General features: G+C 32.0%; 4 protein-coding genes across 8 annotated transcripts; all 4 read right to left on the bottom strand.

The window, feature by feature from the left end:
* Positions 1-317: 317 nt before the first annotated feature.
* Positions 318-4,297, bottom strand: Cul4 (cullin 4). The gene is made up of 11 exons (XM_078191816.1): positions 3,812-4,297; positions 2,869-3,232; positions 2,608-2,796; positions 2,388-2,534; positions 2,129-2,315; positions 1,848-2,040; positions 1,468-1,769; positions 1,163-1,393; positions 793-1,071; positions 557-709; positions 318-457 (listed from the first exon to the last, which is right to left on the bottom strand). The coding sequence occupies exons 1-11, from the start codon at positions 4,110-4,112 to the stop codon at positions 362-364; spliced, it is 2,442 nt and encodes an 813-aa protein (XP_078047942.1). The 5' UTR covers positions 4,113-4,297; the 3' UTR covers positions 318-361.
* Positions 4,298-4,650: 353 nt separating this feature from the next.
* Ak2 (Adenylate kinase 2) lies at positions 4,651-7,042 on the bottom strand. The gene is made up of 4 exons (XM_078196177.1): positions 6,631-7,042; positions 6,279-6,515; positions 5,893-6,060; positions 4,651-5,817 (listed from the first exon to the last, which is right to left on the bottom strand). The coding sequence occupies exons 1-4, from the start codon at positions 6,745-6,747 to the stop codon at positions 5,578-5,580; spliced, it is 762 nt and encodes a 253-aa protein (XP_078052303.1). The 5' UTR covers positions 6,748-7,042; the 3' UTR covers positions 4,651-5,577.
* A 210-nt stretch (positions 7,043-7,252) lies between these two features.
* Positions 7,253-21,921, bottom strand: LOC144472936 (guanine nucleotide exchange factor DBS). Of its 5 annotated transcripts, none has more exons than XM_078186406.1 (16): positions 21,502-21,918; positions 15,328-15,423; positions 15,123-15,237; positions 14,935-15,025; positions 14,638-14,868; positions 14,309-14,568; positions 13,995-14,229; positions 12,754-12,948; positions 12,483-12,659; positions 12,221-12,406; positions 11,822-12,157; positions 11,436-11,753; positions 11,171-11,368; positions 10,888-11,096; positions 10,601-10,799; positions 7,253-10,407 (listed from the first exon to the last, which is right to left on the bottom strand). In XM_078186406.1, the coding sequence occupies exons 1-16, from the start codon at positions 21,671-21,673 to the stop codon at positions 10,180-10,182; spliced, it is 3,246 nt and encodes a 1,081-aa protein (XP_078042532.1). In that variant the 5' UTR covers positions 21,674-21,918; the 3' UTR covers positions 7,253-10,179. The 5 variants fall into 5 exon arrangements, with proteins under 5 accessions (XP_078042532.1, XP_078042540.1, XP_078042548.1 ...); XM_078186414.1 differs by having other exon boundaries at positions 15,328-15,420; XM_078186422.1 differs by lacking the exon at positions 21,502-21,918 and adding an exon at positions 20,163-20,668.
* Positions 16,733-19,643, bottom strand: LOC144472964 (uncharacterized). Its single transcript, XM_078186453.1, has 3 exons — positions 18,845-19,643; positions 18,247-18,518; positions 16,733-18,166 (listed from the first exon to the last, which is right to left on the bottom strand). Exons 2-3 carry the CDS (start codon positions 18,406-18,408, stop codon positions 17,138-17,140), a joined length of 1,191 nt encoding a protein of 396 aa, XP_078042579.1. The 5' UTR covers positions 18,409-18,518; positions 18,845-19,643; the 3' UTR covers positions 16,733-17,137.
* Positions 21,922-21,951: the final 30 nt, after the last annotated feature.

The raw sequence follows: 21,951 nt of genomic DNA, 5'->3' as shown, positions 1-21,951 counted from the left end.
CATATTTTTTTTTTAAATGCTACACCGTTTAAAGACATTTTTGCACGTGGTCCTTTTTAGCGAAATCCAGAAACAACACAAGGATAACAACAGTAAAGCACTGTTTAAAAAGGGATCTCAATAATTGTCCAGTGTCCATTATGCACTACAAAAACCAAGACAACGAGGTCCACTCTAATTTTTTTGTATGAACTGATCACTCGCTGCAACGTTATGCTGACAGTCAATCAGTTACAGAGTTCTTCGCTTTTCAGTATGTCACATTCACGATAGACAAACACCGAAATGAATTGGTTGATTTCTTTTTGCTACAAAACATGGCGTCATCCCAGTCTGCAATGACTTTGGCATTTGGTTCAAGTTACGCAACATAATTGTACTCATTTGCATTATCTTTGTCGCGCTCCATATAATCCCTATCTATAAGAGATTCAATCCGTTTTTTCAAGTCAGCCGGCTGAAAATAATATATTCACGTTGTTATATAATTACAGATATTAAATTTTACTCAATATATCTGTTCAATTTGAACTGTGTTTCAACGTTGACTACGAACCTTCACAGGGAACTTTAATTGATTGTACAGTTCGCTAATTAATAAATTGTGTGTAAGCGTTTTTCTCATTTTCATAATTCTAACAATAGCTGCATCTATTTGATATTGTCTATCTTGGTAAACTCTTTCTTCTGTAGCTTTCTGTTCTTCGTTCTAAAAAAATAAACAATAATTTAGTTAATATTAATTTCTCCAATAACATGTAAAACTCCAATTTGTAAGAGGATATTTTCTACCGTTTCTTTCATTTGGATTTGGTTTATTTTAATTCGGAATAATTTGTTCGTAAAATCTGCGTTGAATATAAATCTATCATTATCTGCAATATCTCTTCCTCTTGGATTCTTTTTTAATACTCTAGCCTTGCCACAAGCTAGGGATTGCAAAGTTCTTCTAAGTTCACCATCTTCTATATTTGTTGCTGCTTTTATATCTTCCAGGGATAAGTTGTCAGAATCATTAAACATAATTAACACCAACGCTTGGAACAGTGACACTTGAAACTCTTTGTTACCCTATTATAACATTGAAATGAAAAAATATACAATATTTTTAATACATAGAATTCAGAGATTACAAATAGTACTTGTTAAATATTAAATATACCTGATTAAACCACGCTTTTAGGACACAATGACCTAAAGTAGGTTGCCATTGTAATTTTCTGCCACTGTGCTTCCCCAAGTAAAATTTATTAAATACGTCTTGATATTGAACCATTTCTGGTGGTAATGTTACTTCCATCACAGGATATGTTGGCCAATAACCCATTGTAAGTATTGACACAGTTAAATCCAAGTTATTTGCTGACAACTCAGTTTGTAAATTTCCTGCATACTGAACACGAGGGAACTTTTTAATATTTAAAAACTTTTCAATGTTTGTACATATATGTTGCAATTTATCATTACCTGTTTAAAAGCAATGTTAATATCTTTACTGAGTTCCATATCTTTAAACATTCCTTCCAATTTACTAGTAAAACCACCTCCGCATTCTTGTTTTAATTTCGATAACATAGACTTCTCAGCATCAACAGAAGCTGATTTACCCACTAATAAACGTTTTGCCAAATCTTTCTTATAAAATGCTTCGAATACATCTTTCCCATGTATAAATCTAAACAGTACCATAATTTTATCTAATAATCTTTCTAATTCTTCCTCAGTTGCCTCTTTATTACCCGCTCGTAACTTGCAATCAACAAACTTTGCTGTAATTAAAAATTGTTTATGAAATAATTTTTATAATGTGTAATGATATTATCCAAATAAATGCACAACCACGTTACCTATTAATTCAGCTGGTTTATTTGCGCGTTGATTAATAAAAGCTTCAAAAGCTTCTTTTAAACTATTTGAAAATTTCTCATTTTTATGAAAACATGTATTAACTATGTTGTCCATTTTATCTTTAAAATCCAAAAGTTCTTGAACCATAGTCTTGTCTTTTTCTGGATCTATAACTATGGTTTTACCCTTTTTCTATGGAAATTTAAGAAGAAATGTAATTTTAACTTAGATAATTTCATGTACATTAAAGCAATTTTCCAGTATAAATATTGGTGCATACCTTTATATAGGAATTGAAACTCAAACAAAGTTCTACAAGGCCATTCTTAACTCGACTATATAAATTATAAAGTAAAGATAAATCACTAATTCTATTTTCATCCAACAAACCGCTTAATCCTTTTTGTAATATGCTGGTAATATGCTCAGATAATAATTGTTTTTCTACTGTATGGATTAGCGACCACCTGAAACATTAAATTGCAAATACCATATACAAAAAATATTAAAAAGCCAATATAGAAATAATTGTTACATACTTTGTAGATGCGTCAAGATAATGTAACAAACGTTCGTTTTCTTCTTGTAGTCGTTTGTCTACATGTGCTAAGTACTCCGGGACGTCATGTTCATTCATTAATCTTTGTCCTTCTGCAGCATATAGTCTTTCTGTGGCTATCAGGAATCTGTGAACAAAAATTTAATGAGCAAACTAATAAAAAAAAATATTAATTAATCACATTTATGAACGATTTATACTTGTTGGCAAAGGCATCTTGGTAAATTTGTAGATCTGATAACATTCGTAATAGCGACTTAAGAAGTGTTCTGTCTACTGTATCACCTTGCCGTTCTTTCTCTATGAGCATTAGTAATCCTTCTACTGTACGTGTCTGAACCAAATTGTTCAGAACGATATATACTCTAAATAAATGTAATCCCATATCCCTAAAAATATATTTAGAATGCGTAAGACAATTGGTAATGCAGATGTTTACAATCAAGTGAACAGTTACATACCAAATGGACAAAATACTTGGATTTTGTAATACATATGTTCTATCCAGATATAGAAAAATACTCCTAATCATAATCATTTGTCTACAGTGCGACTGCCAACACTCGTTCATTTTTTTCAGAAATATATGCCTGTCCATGGATTCTGCCAAGAATTGTTCTATATTAGCCTGAACATGAGCTTCTGTTAGCCCCGTCAGTTTTGTATATAATGTTGATGCCATTTTGTGGTTACACATATTTTCAACTGCCTGGTAAAGTTCTTCTAACGAATAACGAATACTTTTGCTGGTTTGTATAGCAATTACAGCCTCTTGCAACTTCTCCCATGTTTGTTCTTGATAATTTTCTGGTAATTTTGGCTTATCTAAATAAAATGTACTATATTAGAACCAGCATTTCTCCATATTTCCATCTATAAAATATATTTATAAAAATATAAACAAATATGACAAAAGTGGAAATAATTTGATTCCTAGTTTCAAACATAAAAGATAATAAAAAATCAAAGTTGAATTTATGTTTAAGTATTATACATCTGCTTGAAGATCATTACAAAAATAGTTCGTTTATATTTATTTTTGCATTAGTCATACGGAAAAGAGGGAAACGAAGCCGTGTAAGCGGACATCTTAAATCAATTACACAATCATAGGAAATACGAAAGTTCTGGAAACCGTACAAAAAACGAACAAATAATACGCCGCAAGAACATTTAACCATTCTTAGTTCTATTCAATGTTCGGGTTAGGTTATGTTAGCCTCGTATTGTTAATCCCGATCATAACGATTTCGTCTCCGGATCGATAAATAAATACGCAATTTCGAAAAATATGTTACAATCTTCGATGGCACAATGCCAAGGATAAATTCTATATAGGATGAATCTTGTCGCTAATCATCACCAGCTGACTTTGAGGTTAGGTGGTCCTGTGATGTCGCTTACTTTTGAAGTTTTTGATGACAAGCTTTCTGGCAGTGCCTGTCTTCGCACTCGCCAAACTTGGTGAAATGACGCCGTTCGGGTTCCCGACAGACAACGCCGAGAAATTAGCCCTCTTCTGCGTATCTGTCGCTGCCGCGGCTGTGTCCGTCATGTTTTCGATCCCGTCGATCCCCGTGACCGGAACGGCGGACAGCTTGCTGCGTTTCGCAGCACCGACGTTCACCAGCGCTGCGTGATCGGTGGCTGTCCTCTTCACCTGTGCTGTAGAGGCCAGAACCTGAGTACCTCCAAGCCTAGACATATGCGTGCATTACTCGGTCGCCGGCCCTCAGCACTCGGAAAACACAGTTTTCCACCGAGAAATCCACAACCGATTCTCCCACTACCGTTCTACCTTTGTCCCTGTGCGTTCTAACAAGCGGAAAAAACTTATTTATCCACGAATACTGCTCGCGACAAGACTCTTGCGAACAATTGGCGATCGCTGCGCACGCGTTTCGCGCTTACCCGGCGCGCTCCGCGTGCTTACCGCGGATCTTAAATCTTAAACTGTTTTTCCTTCTTTCAAAGTACATTTGTATTTTATAAAAAAATTTTGAATTCGGATCGCGCAAATATTACATTTACAAATATATTTCGTTATGATTCTTTATGTATGTAGTTGTAATAATGTTTTTTTTTCTGTTAAGTCTTTAATAAGTCGATACTCTTCGTTTTTAAAGGTACTAATTTGCAGAATCAAAAAATCAAGAATATACTGTTGTACATTTTAATTTATTATTTTTTCGGTATTATGGTTAGGTTATTTTAACTAATATAGTATTTATATAAAATGGAAAATAACATATTTTTTGTAATGCATTAGAAATTTATTTTATCCAGATTTACATTCAATCCTCTCTGTAAAATATTTACAATTTATTCGTAATTCTTATTTATGGAAAATAGAGATTTCGACCTAAATTATGTTTAATTTATAGCTGCTTCTAGAATTACTTGTTTCTGACAATATGTAGGCTTAATAATATATTTAGTGCATTGATAGTGCAACATTTTAAAACGAGTGACATCTCACATTAACTTTCCTCGTTACAATATAATCCATTAATAAAAAGTATCGTAAAAGCTTATACATGTGCGTATAAAACTGTTTAATATCCTTTAACAGTATATATAAAGATATGTCGACAATTATAATCCTGATTTAAAAGAATTCAAGAAATAGGACATATATTGTATAAAGAAAAATAGATACATCTTAGAAAATTATGTAAGTCAAAGTAACAAAGTGGAAATAAATATAAAAATGTCTTTTATAATGTTATTTAAAGAAATAAATGTCAATGTCCATTATATACAAATTATTGTTTATCTGACTTCGTAAAACGACTAATTCATATGTTAAGTTATCACTGTGCTCAATATATTAATAATATGTGTGCATTCAATTTGTTAACTTACAACTCTTTCTTTCAAACCCTACAATTTCATTGGAAATTAAGTCAATGCAATAGCGATCGTTTCTCTTCCTCTATTTTTTACATATTTTGTAAGCTATACTGTACACTATTTAATCAAAAAATACATATTGTATCAGCTATGTACTTCTAAACACGTAAACCGTTTTTAAATTGAAAATTATACATCTAAAATGCTACACTCTTCAAAAAATTATTTTCAGTACTAAAGTTAAGCATACCCTATTAACTACAGGGCGCCCTTCGTTTACAAGAGAAGAATGATCTGGAACAATTTTATTAGACGTCTCAAAAGAATCGGCTAAAAAAACTTTTCTTCTCTTCATCTTGTTTAATTTTTCGTAAAAAGATGCGATCGATATCTTTAAAAACATTTTTACTAGACTGAGTTGCATTAACATAGTAATGAATTCCTTGCAAAGCATAATAATCAATTAACGGTTGTGTTTGTGTATGATATACCGCTAACCGTTTCTTCAATGCCTCCGCATTGTCATCAGATCTTCTAATTAATGGCTCCCCAGTGATCTATTAAGAATAAACACTGTTATTTATTTCACTCTACTCAACCATTGTTACTTATTAAACAGAACCATTACTCACATCGTCTTTCATAGGAACTTTGGGAGGAGCAAATTCTTCATGATATGATCTACCGCTTGCAGGATGTATCAGACGACCTGTGATTCTTTTTATTAATAAGCTATCAGCAATTCCAAACTCTATCACAGCGTCCAGCTTAGTTTTTCTCTTCTTTAGCATATCATCGAGCTATTTAAAAATGTATTTAACAACTGCTTTAATGTTTTCTATCTCAATGTCATGTCAAGGTCAAGAAGTCTACTTAAGTCAAACAAAAATATAATAATAATAATTCTAACTAAGTTCAGTCAAATATTTCTATAAAATCGATTAAGTTGTTAGTACGCATATGGAAAAAATAAATTTTTGCAAAATGCTCTAATAACAAAGATTTGTTATCGGCTTACTTTCTCTGCTTGGGTAATGCTTCTGGGAAAGCCATCCAATAGGAAACCCTGTTTGCATTCTGGTTTGTCCAAATTGTGGTCGATCAAGTTAACTACAAGATCATCACTGACCAATTTACCTTCGTCTATTACCTTTTGGATTTCTTTACCAAGATCAGATCCAGACTGTGTCTCTGCTCTAAGCATATCACCTGTGGAAAGGTGACATACACAATATCGTTTCTTGAAAAGTGGAGCCTGAAAATTGATTAAAATTCCATTAAAAAACATGCAGAAGAATTTAGAAAACAAACATTCTTAAGTGAAAATGAATTGTATATATAATATTTTCAAAAGGAAAAAAAAGGTTTACCTGCGTCCCCTTTCCACTACCAGGTGGCCCCAATAAAACCGCCTTAATTCCTCTATTAGGTACCTCTTGCGGCAATTCTGAAGTTTCCTTTTCTACTGTTTCCGTTCGCGGTGCCATTTTATTATGTACCGAATTTTCTTTTAATGAAAATATGAAATACAGAAAGCAAATTCGAAATTTAGGGAGTGCTTACTTCAAGGTTCACTATCAAGAGTACATATCACCGTTACGAACACTGTGATTATCGAGCACCATTAATTCTCTTTAACTCCTCTATGTCTATGCTATGCGTTATGCTGTGCTATGCTCAGCTATGCTTATATGCTAAGTAATCGCGTAACGCCGTACAACGCAATGCTACAGAACGTGTAGTGCTTAACCAGATGCGAAACTCGTGTCAGAGCATTTGACTTAACCTTCTTGTTCCCCACTCCCTACCTAGAGACCTTGGCCACAGTTTAGAGGCAGTGTTGCCACTCACCATAGCTAATTGCAATCTACGAATGACGAAAAACGCGGCAATATTTGAATTACTACATGTTGAAAACTTGCTCCGAAGAGTTTTGTATATAATCAAAATTAAGATGTATAAATAACATTGTACTCCGATGTATTATTTCTATTATTCATATATATTTTTATCTTATTACATTCTTTATACAAATATATAGGAAATATATCGAACAAAATATTAATTATATAATGAATACTTATAACATATCTAAATACCTTAATTAATAAGTAAATGCTAATGACTCGTGTAATTATTGTTTTAAAACGCAATTACCATAACATTAATCACAATATTATTTCTCACAATTTTGTTAAACGGAATTAAAATCAAGAGAAATCACTACATATTCAACGATATCCTGCCATTTGTGTTCTCTTGTTTCATTAAAAATGCTTTATATATCTCTTTATAAAAAAGTTTTAAGATACAGAAAAGCTTCAGCATTCATATTGTTTCTTATACATGTAAAAATAAATCTTTTTTTAATTTTACTATAAAGGAACAACCAAAGGAACCCTTCATTAAAACATTGTAGTCAATGATCTAACTACTATTCACTGTTGTAAAATAATAGATATTTTAATATCTAGATTAAAGCTAGGATTTCTAATTTTCTTACATAGTAGCTTTATCAATATCATACAGAACGAACAATTGTTCTGTGAAAGTTTGTTTCATTTCAATATTTCAAAAGGAAGTACATTAACATTTCATCCATGTCAAAAATTATTATTATGTTCATTATAAGTTCAAAATGGAATCTTTCCACAATGGGCATATATTTATTGTCTATATGTTAATTTAATCTTTATCTACAAAAGATTCTAAAAACTTGAACGCCATTTATTCAGTTATTATTTTAGAACATATCCTTCGAAACTCAAACTTAAATATGTGGGACAGAATTAATAATTATATTGCACTCAGTCTGCAATTGTTTTTGTTACATAAAACATTAAAATAATTTTATAAAATATCGTTTAAAATTATTTTCTTGAACATTCAATTTCTACCACTGTGCACTATTGGTGCTACGAATACCCATATGAAATCCTCCAATGACTTTGAAACAAATTATATGTTATATAAATTAAACATAAAATAATAGTGCACGTTATCTGGTTAAATCCTATAACTAGTTAATATTAGGACGGCGTGGAAATGGATAAACATGATGAATTACTTGCAAAATTAATATAATCAACACATAGTAACTCATACTTACAATCTAAAATCAATACTTCATACATTTAGTTTTTTATCATACCAACGAAAAAAATTTAGTTTTCTTTGATAACATATTCACATCACCTTTCAACGAAACATTAAAAATGTATCTATAAATTATATGTACATGTAAATTATAGAGATGAATTTATTATGATACTCAAGTATAATCATTATAACATGAATTTACTTTAATAATATTATTAATATTAAAATAAATTATTTGTACTCAATATATGTATCTTATGATCACAATAGAATTTTTCTATGTATAAATGATACATAAGCTGCATTTAAATAACACTCGTATAAGTAATACGAATATATATGTAATAATATATTTATGATATTGAATTGTAAAATAAACACAATTATTGCACTCTATGTATCTACAAGAAAATGTTATTTCTTAACAATTTTCTAATTCTTTCTGCATTCATATAAATTTGTAGTACAAATTACAGTATCATACATTTCATTATTATTAAATACTTAAAGTATTGATAGATCATTAACTTTGCTAAAATCGAAATTTCTCTTGCTAAAATGCTTTCTTCTAAAGCTTCTTAAAATTAATATTAGATATTGCACAATACTTGGTGTTAATCTTTTATTTTCTAAAAAAACTTGTATATATGTTATTTATTACTTTGCAATCGTTTGCTTTATTTTTAAATGTTTCTAAATGGTTTATTTATTATTTTCTAAAATAATTACTAATATCAAGCAGTTTGGTCACAAAGACTTATTAACAATATATTTTGTATTCTAGCTACATTAATATAACAACAAAGTATTCCTACTAACTTCTTCCTATTTCATTTACAGTATCTCAATTTAAAAAATTTGTTCAGCAGTTTCCGACAAATTGCAAATATTATAAATTCAATTAAACAAATATATGTTCCCAAAGGGACATGTATATCTCAATTACATGATTATAAAAAGATAAATTTAATTTTGATTTGCAACTGTACACAAAATTTTATTATATAGAAAATATTATAAGCATTATTAATGCAATACATTGAACAAAATGATCCCAAATCTTGAACTCTCGAATTTTTATATACAGCCAAATAGTACAAAAGTTTTTAAATAGAGATAAATTTCATAGTTATACGACGCCCATGCAAATTTTTACAAATATAATAACAGAATTGTATAAATGATTGCATTTCTTTTGTAGTTATTTTTATATTCGTATTACAGTATGTAACATGACATACTAAAATCTGTGTTACCTGCAGCAATCGTAAATCACGTAGATGCGAATATGCGCGTACATGATATTAATTAGCTATCGAAACTTGTTTTGTACAATTCTATAAATGTCATTCTCTCTGCAAGAATAAATCTAATAAATAGTATATTTGTTTCATAAATACATATTCTATTTCTTCGCATAAAGTTCTTACGCCAACAAATCGTTTGGAGTGCACTTTATGTGATTAAAAGTTCTATTCCCTGACCTCTTGCTTAAAAGGGATTACTAGACACTTCATCGAATTCGTTTTCACGAAATTTTAACTGAAAAAGTTTTTATGTTATTATAATCGCTTATTTGATTAATTACATTAATCAAGCGCATATTGCTATATTACGTAATGTACAGGTATAAGAAATTTAATGTATATGTATAGATTATTGGTTGTGTTTTTTATGCAAAATTTTCAAAGTCTCTTTCGTATCCCTTATATTACAAAAGCCTCCATATGCAATATTTAATATCATAACAATCGAAATCCATTAACGAGACACGTAGAAACCTAACACACCAGGAAAATCTAGTGTGTTAGACGCCTGTTTCATATAGTTTCTTGACTGTTCACCGACTGGGAGCTGCGTGAGGTTTTTCGATTTATTGGTTCCAGGTAGGCCGCTGGTGCCCATCCTTCTATTCCGGTGCCTATCAATTTTACAAACCACCAACCAGCACAACCGACCTTAAGGAGCTCTAGATTGTCTCCCTCGCGCATTGTCACTTCCGATTGCCCAACTGCACAATAATCAGCTAATGCTATGTATCTTCCACCCTAATTGGATACAGTTTCGGATGTGGTGTTAACTTTATCTAACTAATTAGCTAAACTACATTGGAAAGCGTAAATGGAGATATGTGTCTGCACCTTATTATAAAAAATGATTATATTCCCCATAAATTATAAGTATGTATCTCCATGAATGCTTCTTTGTGTGAATGAAATGTTAAGAGAAAAAGAAACTTACGGGAGCTGGGCCAGCATTTTCGCTGAAGGCGTCTTCATCGTCTGTGTTACTATTTTCTGAACTCCAAGCAACATCATCTTCCGTTGACTGGGATACATCTGTAATGTGCGATATGACACTGCTACCATCCACCGAAAGCGTCCGTAAAGAACCAGACACGCTACCCTGAGCTTCCCATGAAATCGTCTGCCGTAGTGGTCTAGAAATAATTTATGCAAGTATAATGGTTATCGTGTCACAATTGATTCACTTGAAGTTTAATATACGGGAATACGTGTATTGCATACTTGTGATTGGTTTTTCCAAGAGCAGAAGTTTGTTTTCCTTTGAGTTCAGCTAATTGAGACATTAATACACCTTTAATCTGACGTACCCAAGATTGTTTCACGTCAATAGTGGATGCTTGTATTGTATGAACTTCAGCTCTGCCCTGAAGCCAAATTTCGAATCGTCTTCCATCGCCTTTAACTGATTCTGTGAGTCCAATTTGTGACATCTAATAAAAAAATATATATATAATTGTATAATATAATAAACATGTTATAATAAATACATCTCTAAGAAAATTACCTTCAGATATCTTTTAAAGTGGTATGTGGCTTTATTATGAGCTTGTGGTTTACTGTGCTTACAAAATATAAGAGCCTTCTCATATAAGAAAATATGGCGTTGAGATGGCTTTAATCTGCGAAGTCTTTCTCGCTTACTACTACTCCATACACTGAAAGAGCCTTGTAATAAGAGCTCGCCTTGTGCATTTAAATCACCCTAGAAATAATATGGGTTTTATTCCTCTGTTCAGTAATAATACTTAAATATCGAATATTATACTCACTCCAAACCCAGTAATCGCAGTTTGATGCATGCTATCATTAACACACTTTAATACAACAAGCATACAATCTAAAGCTTCTTGTAGTTCGGTACAGCATGATGGTTCATCGCTGTATTTTAAGAGATCTTTTAATAATAACTGATATTTCGTTATACGTTGTACTGGTTTAAGTAAGTATGCAGCAAGAGGTAACTTATGGCCAAGTCTTTGCTGACATGTTACAAGAAATTGTGGTTCGTTTTGTATCTGTTCTCGCAGCCTTTCCGATCTTTGAATATTCTGACAATAGTAACTGTATAGTCTGAAGAATACTTCACGCTGATAATGAAAATACTTTCATAAGTATATATATTGCAATTCTTACAAATTACAGTTATCATACTTACTCTTTGTACAAAACATAGTGCAACAAGTTCTGTATTCGAAATACAGTTTTCTAAATCTCTTAAAAACGTCTCTCCATGAAAAATGTAAATGTCTTCTAAATTACCAAATAAAATATCTCCTTTGCCTACTAATGCTGATGGTATTAAGTGAACCATTGCTTCATTCGTTAATTCCATTTTGTACCCTTTAATTATAGAACCCAATTCAGCAACATAGATTCGTTCAGTTTCAACTAGTTCAGCCAAAACATGACCACGTTTTAAGCGTGAAGCTTCCGTATCTTTAGACTCATTCTCTGGCGATGACGACTCTCCTTCTATAGGACTCATTTCCATCTACAGCAAATTGAAATTATTTGTTATACCATAAAAATCAGAATGAGGAAAAGAATCATATACCTTTGGCATAGTGTTAGCTTTCTTAAGAATTCGTCCAGGCTTTACAGTTTGAGGCAGTGATTGTAGTGGCTTAACTGGCTCTGGTGTTACTGTTTGAACTGGTCTTGCTGGTTTAATCAGTTGCTGTTTTAATGCCATTATCCTTTTATCACACATTACAGATACGTCTTCTATTCTTTGCAAAACCTAATAAAATAGTTTTAGAATATGAAACGTTCTGTGTTAACGGTTTAGCAAAATTTTCTATCTAGAACAGACATACTTGAGTAATTAGAGCTTTAGTTTCAGGCATTATGGAATCTTGGAAGATACATCGTGGATGGTGAAATTCTTCTGCAGCTTCAATTAATTCTTCTAACTCTTGAAGTGCTTGGTCGGGCGGTGTTGTGTTATTTTGTGACGCGAGTAATTCTATTCCACGTGTACACCATGTGTTTGCCTATTTGTTTCATATTACAATGGTTTTATAATTCATAATTAATATAAAAAGCATTCTTTTGCACAATATTCTGTGGACATCGATATGTGGATACCTTGTCTATTCGTTCCATTAGTTCCCTGCATTTAGTCAACATGTGTAGTCGCCTTTCTAATCTTTGACTTAGAATGGTACAGATTCTCTGTAATTCCACACATTTAGGCTCTACCACGTCTGTAGGACACTGATGCCTCCCAGACAACAGTTGTTGACCCGCCGATATGACTTCTTCTGCTCGCTCTATATCTCCCTATAAAAGTACAGAATTTTATTCAAGTTCCACATATGTTAAAGCAACATTAACAAGAAAACTACAAACAATCATTGAACTTTTTTTTTATCACTTCATCGCTTTTCTAAAAAAGTATTCCAAAAAAAAGGGATACTATCTTACGTGCAGTGCAAAGTGAGAAATAACAATGATATTCATTCTCAATAATCCACCATGCCAGTACAAGGCATGAATTAAATCCCTATTTATTTACTAATACGAATGCGTACAGTATATATAGTATATTATATATCTTTAGATACAATGGAGCAAAATTATAGAGATTTAATTCACAAACCCATAAAGATAATATTAATTATATAGCTAAAAATAATATTTTTTTAATTTTAATATTTCAAGATATAGTAAACACAGAATTTAAAGGTCGAAATGCTAAACTTATTATTGCTGTGTTTATAATTGTAAGTCTATTACGAAATATATGTATTTTATTAAGTGGATTGCTTACCAAGACCCAAATCCACATGGTATGCAACAAATAGGACTATCGACAAAATGAGGAAAGCGGTGCAAAGTAACATTTGTGCATGATGTGCATTATATGTATATGTAACAGCATGTAAATGTATCCAAACCAGAAATTTTTTGTATTCTATTAAAATTTTACGAAAACAATTGATAGCTATCATTTATTAATATTTAATATGTAGAGATATATCTGGTTTGAATATTACACCTTATTGCTTTAAATGCATCGTGAACATTCTTGAACTAAATAAGTGATTAATATTGTATCACTTTCGTTTTCTTTTAGTTGTATGTTTTCATTATGCACGTATTCATAAGTGGTACATAATTACAGTAACTATAACGCGATGAGAATATTTTTTAAATGTACTAAACATATAGCATATAAATGTTGTCCTCTGTTTTTCATGAAAAGAGTCTAAGTAAACAGAAATATTATTCTTTTGCATTTCTGTTGCTCTGCATTATAATTTAGAGCGAATGTTTTATTTAGCAATATATATCGATGCAAGAATGAATGAAATAAATATACATACTCTACATATTCTCTGAAATGCTGATGTGTCCAGTAGCAGTTGTTCAACTCTTGCTTGGGTTTCTCCTACTTCCGTCATGTCTTCTATAGTTTTTAAATGTTGGTCCAAAGTTGCTTGTAATTCTCTAAAGTCAGCTTCAAATTGTCTCAAAGCTAGGCAGTGTCTCAAACGAGAACTATGATGCGACCAAAATAAGTCGAATGTACGTTCTGTTTCTTCCAACTGAACAAGTAACCTGAAGTCAAAAAATGTATGTATATCCTTTTTTTATGAATACAAAATATACCGGCTACTTTAACAAAATTGTACCATACCTTTCTATTGCCGCAACATTTCCTAGACGGTCAGCTGTTCCTTTACCAGTCAATTGTCGAACACTGTCTAACAATGCTTCACCATGTCTTGCAGCACTAAGAATTTCTTCTTTTAATTCATTGTACTCAACTTGTTGTTGAGATAATAGAGCCGTGGTTGCAATGGTATTGTTAGGAAATTCAATTTCGGCTAAGCGCCGCGTGTAGGAATCTAATGCGAGAGACACGTCTTGGGTCATTGATGAAAATTTCTCTAAACTCTGAAAGTAAATGTAAACAATTAATCTTCCATGTTTTATAAGCATTTGCTCTATTTCTTAAATACTTACAATTCTGTTTTGTATCCAAGTATGATGGCAATACGGTAAAGTACCACCAAGCTGCTCTGTCAGCTGATCTGCCTCAATGAATTCATATAATTCAGCAATATTTGCTAAAAATATGACTCTAAACTTGAAGTCTTCACGAAAAAATTTATTAGTAACTTCAGAAATGGCTTTTTGCAGAAATCCAGCTGGACGTAAGACATATGCTATGTTAACTAATCCAGGAAAAAACTCCTAAAAATATAGGATCATGTCAATATTTATCACACTATAATTATATTTTCCAATATTTATACTTACAGAGATTTTTAATAAAACAGTTTTCACAGAATTCCACTTATCATTTCTCCTATCAATAATTAAATGGAATCCAAGATCAGCTTCTTGTAAACTAAAATTAATAAAAAATACTTTTATTCTGTTGAATTTTATAATATGTAATAATAATAATAATAATAATAATAATAATAACATAGAAGTAAACTCACGTTGGCACAGAAGTTAGGTACAGCATGAGACGTTGATAATCCAAATCCGCTAAATTATGAAAATTACCATTATCAGGAAAAGTAATTATTGGACAACCTTCTCGAGTTTTTCCTCCTATACATATATGAGATGAATATTTCAGAAACAAGAATCATTAACTTAAAGTGTATTTTCATACTATTAGCAATATCTAATTTCAATTACCTGCTATAATAGCATATTGTGATTGAAGAAGGTCTGCAACATCTCGAATTGCCAAATCTCCATTTTCAATTTCACCAGTCATACTCTCCACATCTTCTGGAAAATATAATCCCAATTAAATCACATTATACAAATTTAATAATACAGCACGATGTAGAATATATATGATCATGTAATATAAATTCATACAACATTTAAACACTTGGAGTAACACACCTTGTAACATTTATATTTATAATATTTACAGTGTTCATGTTAGAAATATATACTATAAATTGTGTAATTATATGTGATCAATTTTTCTTTTTGCAAATTACATTTAGTACACTGTGTAAAAAAACATTCAATCAACATAAATTCTTATAACATAAAACTGTTATAAATGTAACTGTTTTAAAAAATCATATAGAACAGAAAACTGCCTTAGGATATGTATCACAATTTACATTGACATTTACTTATGCAATATTTACTGTATATAAATGTAAGACCTCAAAGTGCACTCAAGTGACCTTCCTGACATCAACTAACTCAAACAGTTCCCTGCTGTACCTACAATATTTCAGTTGTAACTGTAAAACAAGAGGCTCTCAAACATGAAATCAACATTACATAAATAAGATCTACTTTTCGTAAAAAAGTAGATTATTTTCAAAATAGAATATCAGTCTAATTATTAATATTTCGTAAAAGCATGAAAAAGTACATGATCAAATAAGTAGTATTTTCAAAATATATGATAGTAAAAAACATCCCTGATGATTACAGTTTTTTTCCTACACAGTGTATATACATGTAACTACAGTGTGCAAACTTACTTCTTAATTGACCTACTTTATAATGTTTTATGCTAATAATAATAAATTCTTGCAATACTGTTACATTTACTGCTATTACATTCTTTAAGTGATTTGAGAAACACTGTATTAAAACTTCTTCATATCTCTGGCTTATACAAAAGAATTTTAATTACAAGAGATTGATCCATAATTTGATTACACATATAACAGTTCTACGTTTATCATAATGGTAAAGAGACACATTTATAAATTATAAAAATGCAGAATATTTATTATATATAATCTTTTATTATATATTTATAATATACAAAATATTAACACAATACAATCTCACACACCATATATTTAATGTTTGCAAACAATTGCTTTATACATGTAAGTCTATGTAATAGAATAAAATATTCTGTAACAAAGATTTATAAAACAACTATATAGTTATTATGTATATCTCTATTTCTTAATTTCGATCAGTACGTTTTACATGAAATAGAAAAAACAAAAATCATTATAATATAGATTAACAATACTATTTTATGCTAATAATATTTAAACTACCAAATCAGTCAAAAGTAATTGATTTAGAATTTTTTATTCCGCAATTATTGAAAATACAAAAATGCTCTGCAAAAAATTATTAATTTAATTTATTCAGGTACATAATAAGAATAACTATAATATCTCAATCACTTTTAGTGCTTAGTAGTTTTGTAAAACCAATAGTACATGTATAGTGAACAAGTACATGCTTTCTTTTTATAAAAATAATGTTTTAATAAAAATCGATAATATTAATATTGTTATTGAATATTTGAGAAAATGGTGAGCAAATACTTGATTCATTATGAAAAAGAAATGGTACAAAATTATAAATACGTCTTTTATGTGCATAAATTTCTACACTATAGAATATGAAATAAAATATTTATTTCTTGTGTAAATATAAATATGACTCTTATATATATTATTTTTTTTAAATATATTTAAATATTTAATAGCAAGATCTCTTTTCCTCAAATTGCATTTACTTTACTTAAAGTGATAGGCAATCCTGGTTTATTGGCTAGAAGCCCACTTGTAGTTATCTGATAACTCATGCCATCCTGCAATTTGCTGACTGGTGTTAAAAAATAAGTATTGCTTTGTCCTGCTTCACTGGCAATTAATAAGGGTAATAAGGCACCATCGTCTGTTATTAAGTCTGCTGATCTAGATGGTATCTTATTAATTAATTCCGTTTCTAAATCTATTTTAGTACATCCTTGACTTTGAATACTTTGATTTCTAACTACAAATTCTAACTTAACAAATTTAACTTGCGGAAATTGAACTTTCATAAATCTGCTAAAGGTAGAATATCCCATTATTTTTATATTAGGTGATACTTTTCTGCAATGTTGAATATACATATCATATACTACTTTTCGTGTAATATCTGATGGCAAATGTAATGGTGCATTCTTTGCAACCTTAGCTTTCTGTTTTGCTTCATGGAGGTCAATAAAATTTTTTAAAAACTGTGTAGCTATTTTATAGATGTCTAAGGAAAACGTATTATGCGGAATCTTTCCATGATTGCCATGAACTCGTGGTGTGACACCATGAGTCATTAAATGTTTCCTGATTCTTTTTATTTGATAATGTGTACAGTTTTCCAAATACAAAAAAGCATCTAGACAAACTCTACGGCCTTGATATACATATTGTGCACGCAATCTGCGTCGTTCAGTGTGTCTTGCTGTTTCATATGGATTTGTTAGGCATGCCATGGTGACACCCATTAAATACATATCATGTTCAGCCTTGGTTAACTCTGCAATATTTAATCTATGCTTATACACTGTTTCAGGATTTAATCCTGTGAAACACTGGTCATCTTGACATTCGCATCCTCTTTTAAATCTTTCTAGCACTTGCATAGGACTGTCCTCTAGCCTTGTAGAATCATAACCAGGCTCTCCTTCCAGCTTAGATTTCTTCACTTTAATTTTGGCCACCATCTTCTTTGGTTTTGTAGAAGTACTTGTATTCACATCTGTAGTCTATAATGATTAAATTTGTTATACAATACAATTTTATAGCGATATATCATCTTTAATCAAATACAAGGCTTATTACTTACCTCTTTCTTTGTTTGCGTATATATCAACTGATCATTGACTATATATTGACAACAAGGTACCTGCTTTTTATCATTTTTATCATTTTTATCACATGAAGTTTCTTGTGATGCAACACCTGCCTGCACCACTATCTCATTTTTTTCACACATGCTAATGTCCATGTTCCACTAATTATTATTCAACAATGTGCTTTTTTGCACTCTTTATATTCTGCTAAACATTGATACTACCAATAATGGTAGAGCATGTTAACAAAAACATTTAAGCTCAACTGAAATAAAACAAATTACGTCTAGTATTTCGATTCAAGGTATTATAAACAAGCAATCAGCTGATCGTAATATCACTTAAAAACATATATTTGCCCTAAGTGTAAAATTTTGTTTAAACAGAACCTATTGTTAGCATTACAGAAACTGGTTAAGAAGTAAATTTCATCATTTGCATCGTTCGATATATTTGTCTTGAAATTTGACCGAACAGAATGAAACGAGAAAAAGAATCTGTCGACATCAACAAAGTTGAGAATCACTTTTCCACACGAAATGCTTTACAAGTTTGATCTTTACGGTATGTGGCAAGACAAAGTTTACTTACCTTTTTACTTCTTAACTTTTTGATTATCTTCGTACATTCAATTATACAATATATTTTGAAAGACACTGTGTTTGCGATACTGTGTTTTCGCCATACAGATTGTTCGTGATTCTCAGTACACCGGTTAAATGTTATGAAGCACCACGTTCAATGATATGGCGAATGTATTTCTTAATGCAACCGCGTGGAGGGGATAACAGCTCCAGTGCCGTAATTACAGCACGGTCACCACGTTGCACTCGTCTCGATACGGAATGTTTCTAAAATGAGTGCCTACACTTTACATTGTCCATTCTATTAACCGTTCGATACCGAATCTGGATTATCTTTAATTAATGCAAATAATGATTGATTAATCGTTATTTATAAAAGTTGTTAAAAAATTGAATATAATCCATTTCTAATTGTTATTAGAATCGCCTTTCGATCACGTTTCCCTTTATTTCGTCGTTATTATTTTAGTTCTGCATCTCTACCAATTTGCATTTAATTACAACGGTATAGTAATTTCGTCTAAAGGTGGGACAGTTAGATTGAGCACCGCTGTGTACGCTAGCGAGATAAGGACAACCCCCTTAATTTAGAGATGCAGACGAGCAGACATTGCAGACAACGGTTCTCCCTAATATAGCTTTTCATCAATACGGTTAATAGGATGCGCTGGTGAAGTTTAGTTACTTTAGGAACACCCTGTATGTCGGAAGACGATGCCTCGTTGTATAATGTTGCTGGTCATAATAAATCGTAATTGATGCTGGCTGAATGGATTGCATAAATTTTCGTTACAAGTGAACAGACATGCGAGCAGATCGAATGTTACGACAGCTATGTTAAATTTTTAAAACGTAACACTTCATTATCAATACATGACATTCGTGCAAATTAAATTATCAATTGAACGTATAATTGTAAAAAACGATCAATGCAGTCCATGTAAAAATTTATACGACAGTTATTACAGAATAAATTATAAAAATACTTCAGCTTTTTATAGATTGAAAGTTTACAGAAAAAGTTTATAATTAATCGACGTATCGATTATTTGTAACGTATACATGTTACAGATATATACATGTACATATATAGGACCGGCAATGAGTATGTAAACAAACAAGGCGTATCTAAAAATCAATAATCTCTTTATAGTTGTAATGAACTCACGAAAACGAGAGACAGTGAAAAAAGTTTTTGTCGTACGCGTTTCTAATCGCAGCGTTGGTCAACGCTTATCCATGTTGCATTAATTTGTTACATGATACATATATCCATACGATATATACATAGTTAAGGAAAGATATTATACGCGTGTAATTCAAACCTGCACATCTGGTGGAACAGTGTTGATGGCAAGGGCAATTGCAGCCGTGCGCGGACTTTCGTCGAAGTATCATATCGCTTTTGGTTGTTACCTCACAGTCAATTTGTTAATACGATAGCAAATGTAACGCGGTATTTATCAGTAAGGTCGACGGACAGAAATTTACTCTATCGTTAAACGGAAAATCATTCCATGTTAATAGAATGAACCGGGTCAATTTGTCGCGTACGTCAGTTCAATAGAAACTCATGGTGATGCCGGCGGCGCCTGTTTCACGTTCGGTCATTGTGGTTGACTATTCTCGGACTAAACCCTGTACACCCCAATGATTCGTAAATTCTTGAATCGCCTAACACTCCGCGCAACGTTTAAAAACCGTGAATGAAAAATCAAACCGCGACGTTATTATCAATCGTGCAATTCGTGGAAGCGTCAATAACAACGATACGATCGGTATTTCTTTCGCGGAGCTACTAAATGCATCTTGCAACCCTGCAGTTTTACAACTCGACGACATGAGGGACTACGGCAACGGGCGACGACCTCTACCGTAGCAGAACCGAGCTACGTCGCCATAATAATGCCGCTCCTGGCCGCTCCCACGGTGGAGGTAAAGACAAGATGGGACAACCAATCACGGGAGACCCGATTTCCAAAGAGGGGTAGCTGCACGTGACTAGCAGCGTGTCACTGACAAGCTGTACGATTAAATCGAAGCGAATTGAATTTTACTCGACAATGATTTTTGTCATTTGCATAATCTTCCGTCTAGGAATAGGGTACCTTTTCCCTCGTACTTTATTTCGTCGCGTCGATGCGTCAACCCGATCGTATAAATGTTTCGGTCATTGTCAACAATAGAAATTAGCAAGATTTAAAAAAAATGATGATGCAACGTAATCGGTAGTTAAAGAGACATTTCAATGTACGAAGAACTTCAAAATACGTACATGACGTTTATGTCGTAATAAATAGCAATCGGAAGCCTGTGTCAACACATTGTGTATAAATAAGACGACGAGTACACGTGTGTTGAAAATTTCGATCGTACCATGACGTTAAGAAGGAGAAACATTAATATTTATAATATCCAAATTGAATTTATAATATGTTATGTAAATGTATACGCTGGATACGTGCGTATTGGACTGGTTTATATTATGCGAAAACGGGTGCATCTAAATGTGCAAGGAACGCCCGAAAAATCAATGGGCACGACAGAAAAAACGACAGCATATCGGCACAACAAGCAAATTGACAGAGATCATAAAAGAGAATGATTAAGATTTTAAAATGAAATGAGAGGCTACATCGCAAGAAAGTTCTAGCGGAAACTTACCAGCATCCAAGATCTCAAGATCCAGGTTACCACTTCGACTATGACTGATACTACTACTGCAAGCATGGTAGCTGGACCTGTGGGACTCCTCCATAGCACGGGAGGCACTGCGTTTAAACTGTTCGAGAAAACTGTCTATTTGATTCTCGATGCTGGTCGGTGAGCTGGCCATTTTTCCGCGCGCCACTCCTCGGTGTATGTCAACGTGCTGGAGACGGACACGACAGAGGTGATCTCATAAAGTAAGAAGTTTTTACGAGCGCCGGTGCACTGACTTCGGCTAAACGGCTGGCTACATTTTACGGGATCGAACGGTTTAGCTCAGAATCGAACGTACGATAGCACGCAAGCGAACGTGTCGCCTAATTTTGACCGCTACCGTATCTTCTCCCGCTACACGATGCATGTTTTGTTTGTCCGTCGAGGAACGCCCGGAACTGAAACGACGCA

This window comes from Augochlora pura, chromosome 2 (assembly GCF_028453695.1).
Source record: "Augochlora pura isolate Apur16 chromosome 2, APUR_v2.2.1, whole genome shotgun sequence".
Classification (NCBI taxonomy): Eukaryota; Metazoa; Arthropoda; class Insecta; order Hymenoptera; family Halictidae; genus Augochlora; species Augochlora pura.
The sequence above is the reverse complement of the archived record's forward strand: the minus strand, read 5'-3'. Positions and strand labels throughout refer to the sequence as shown.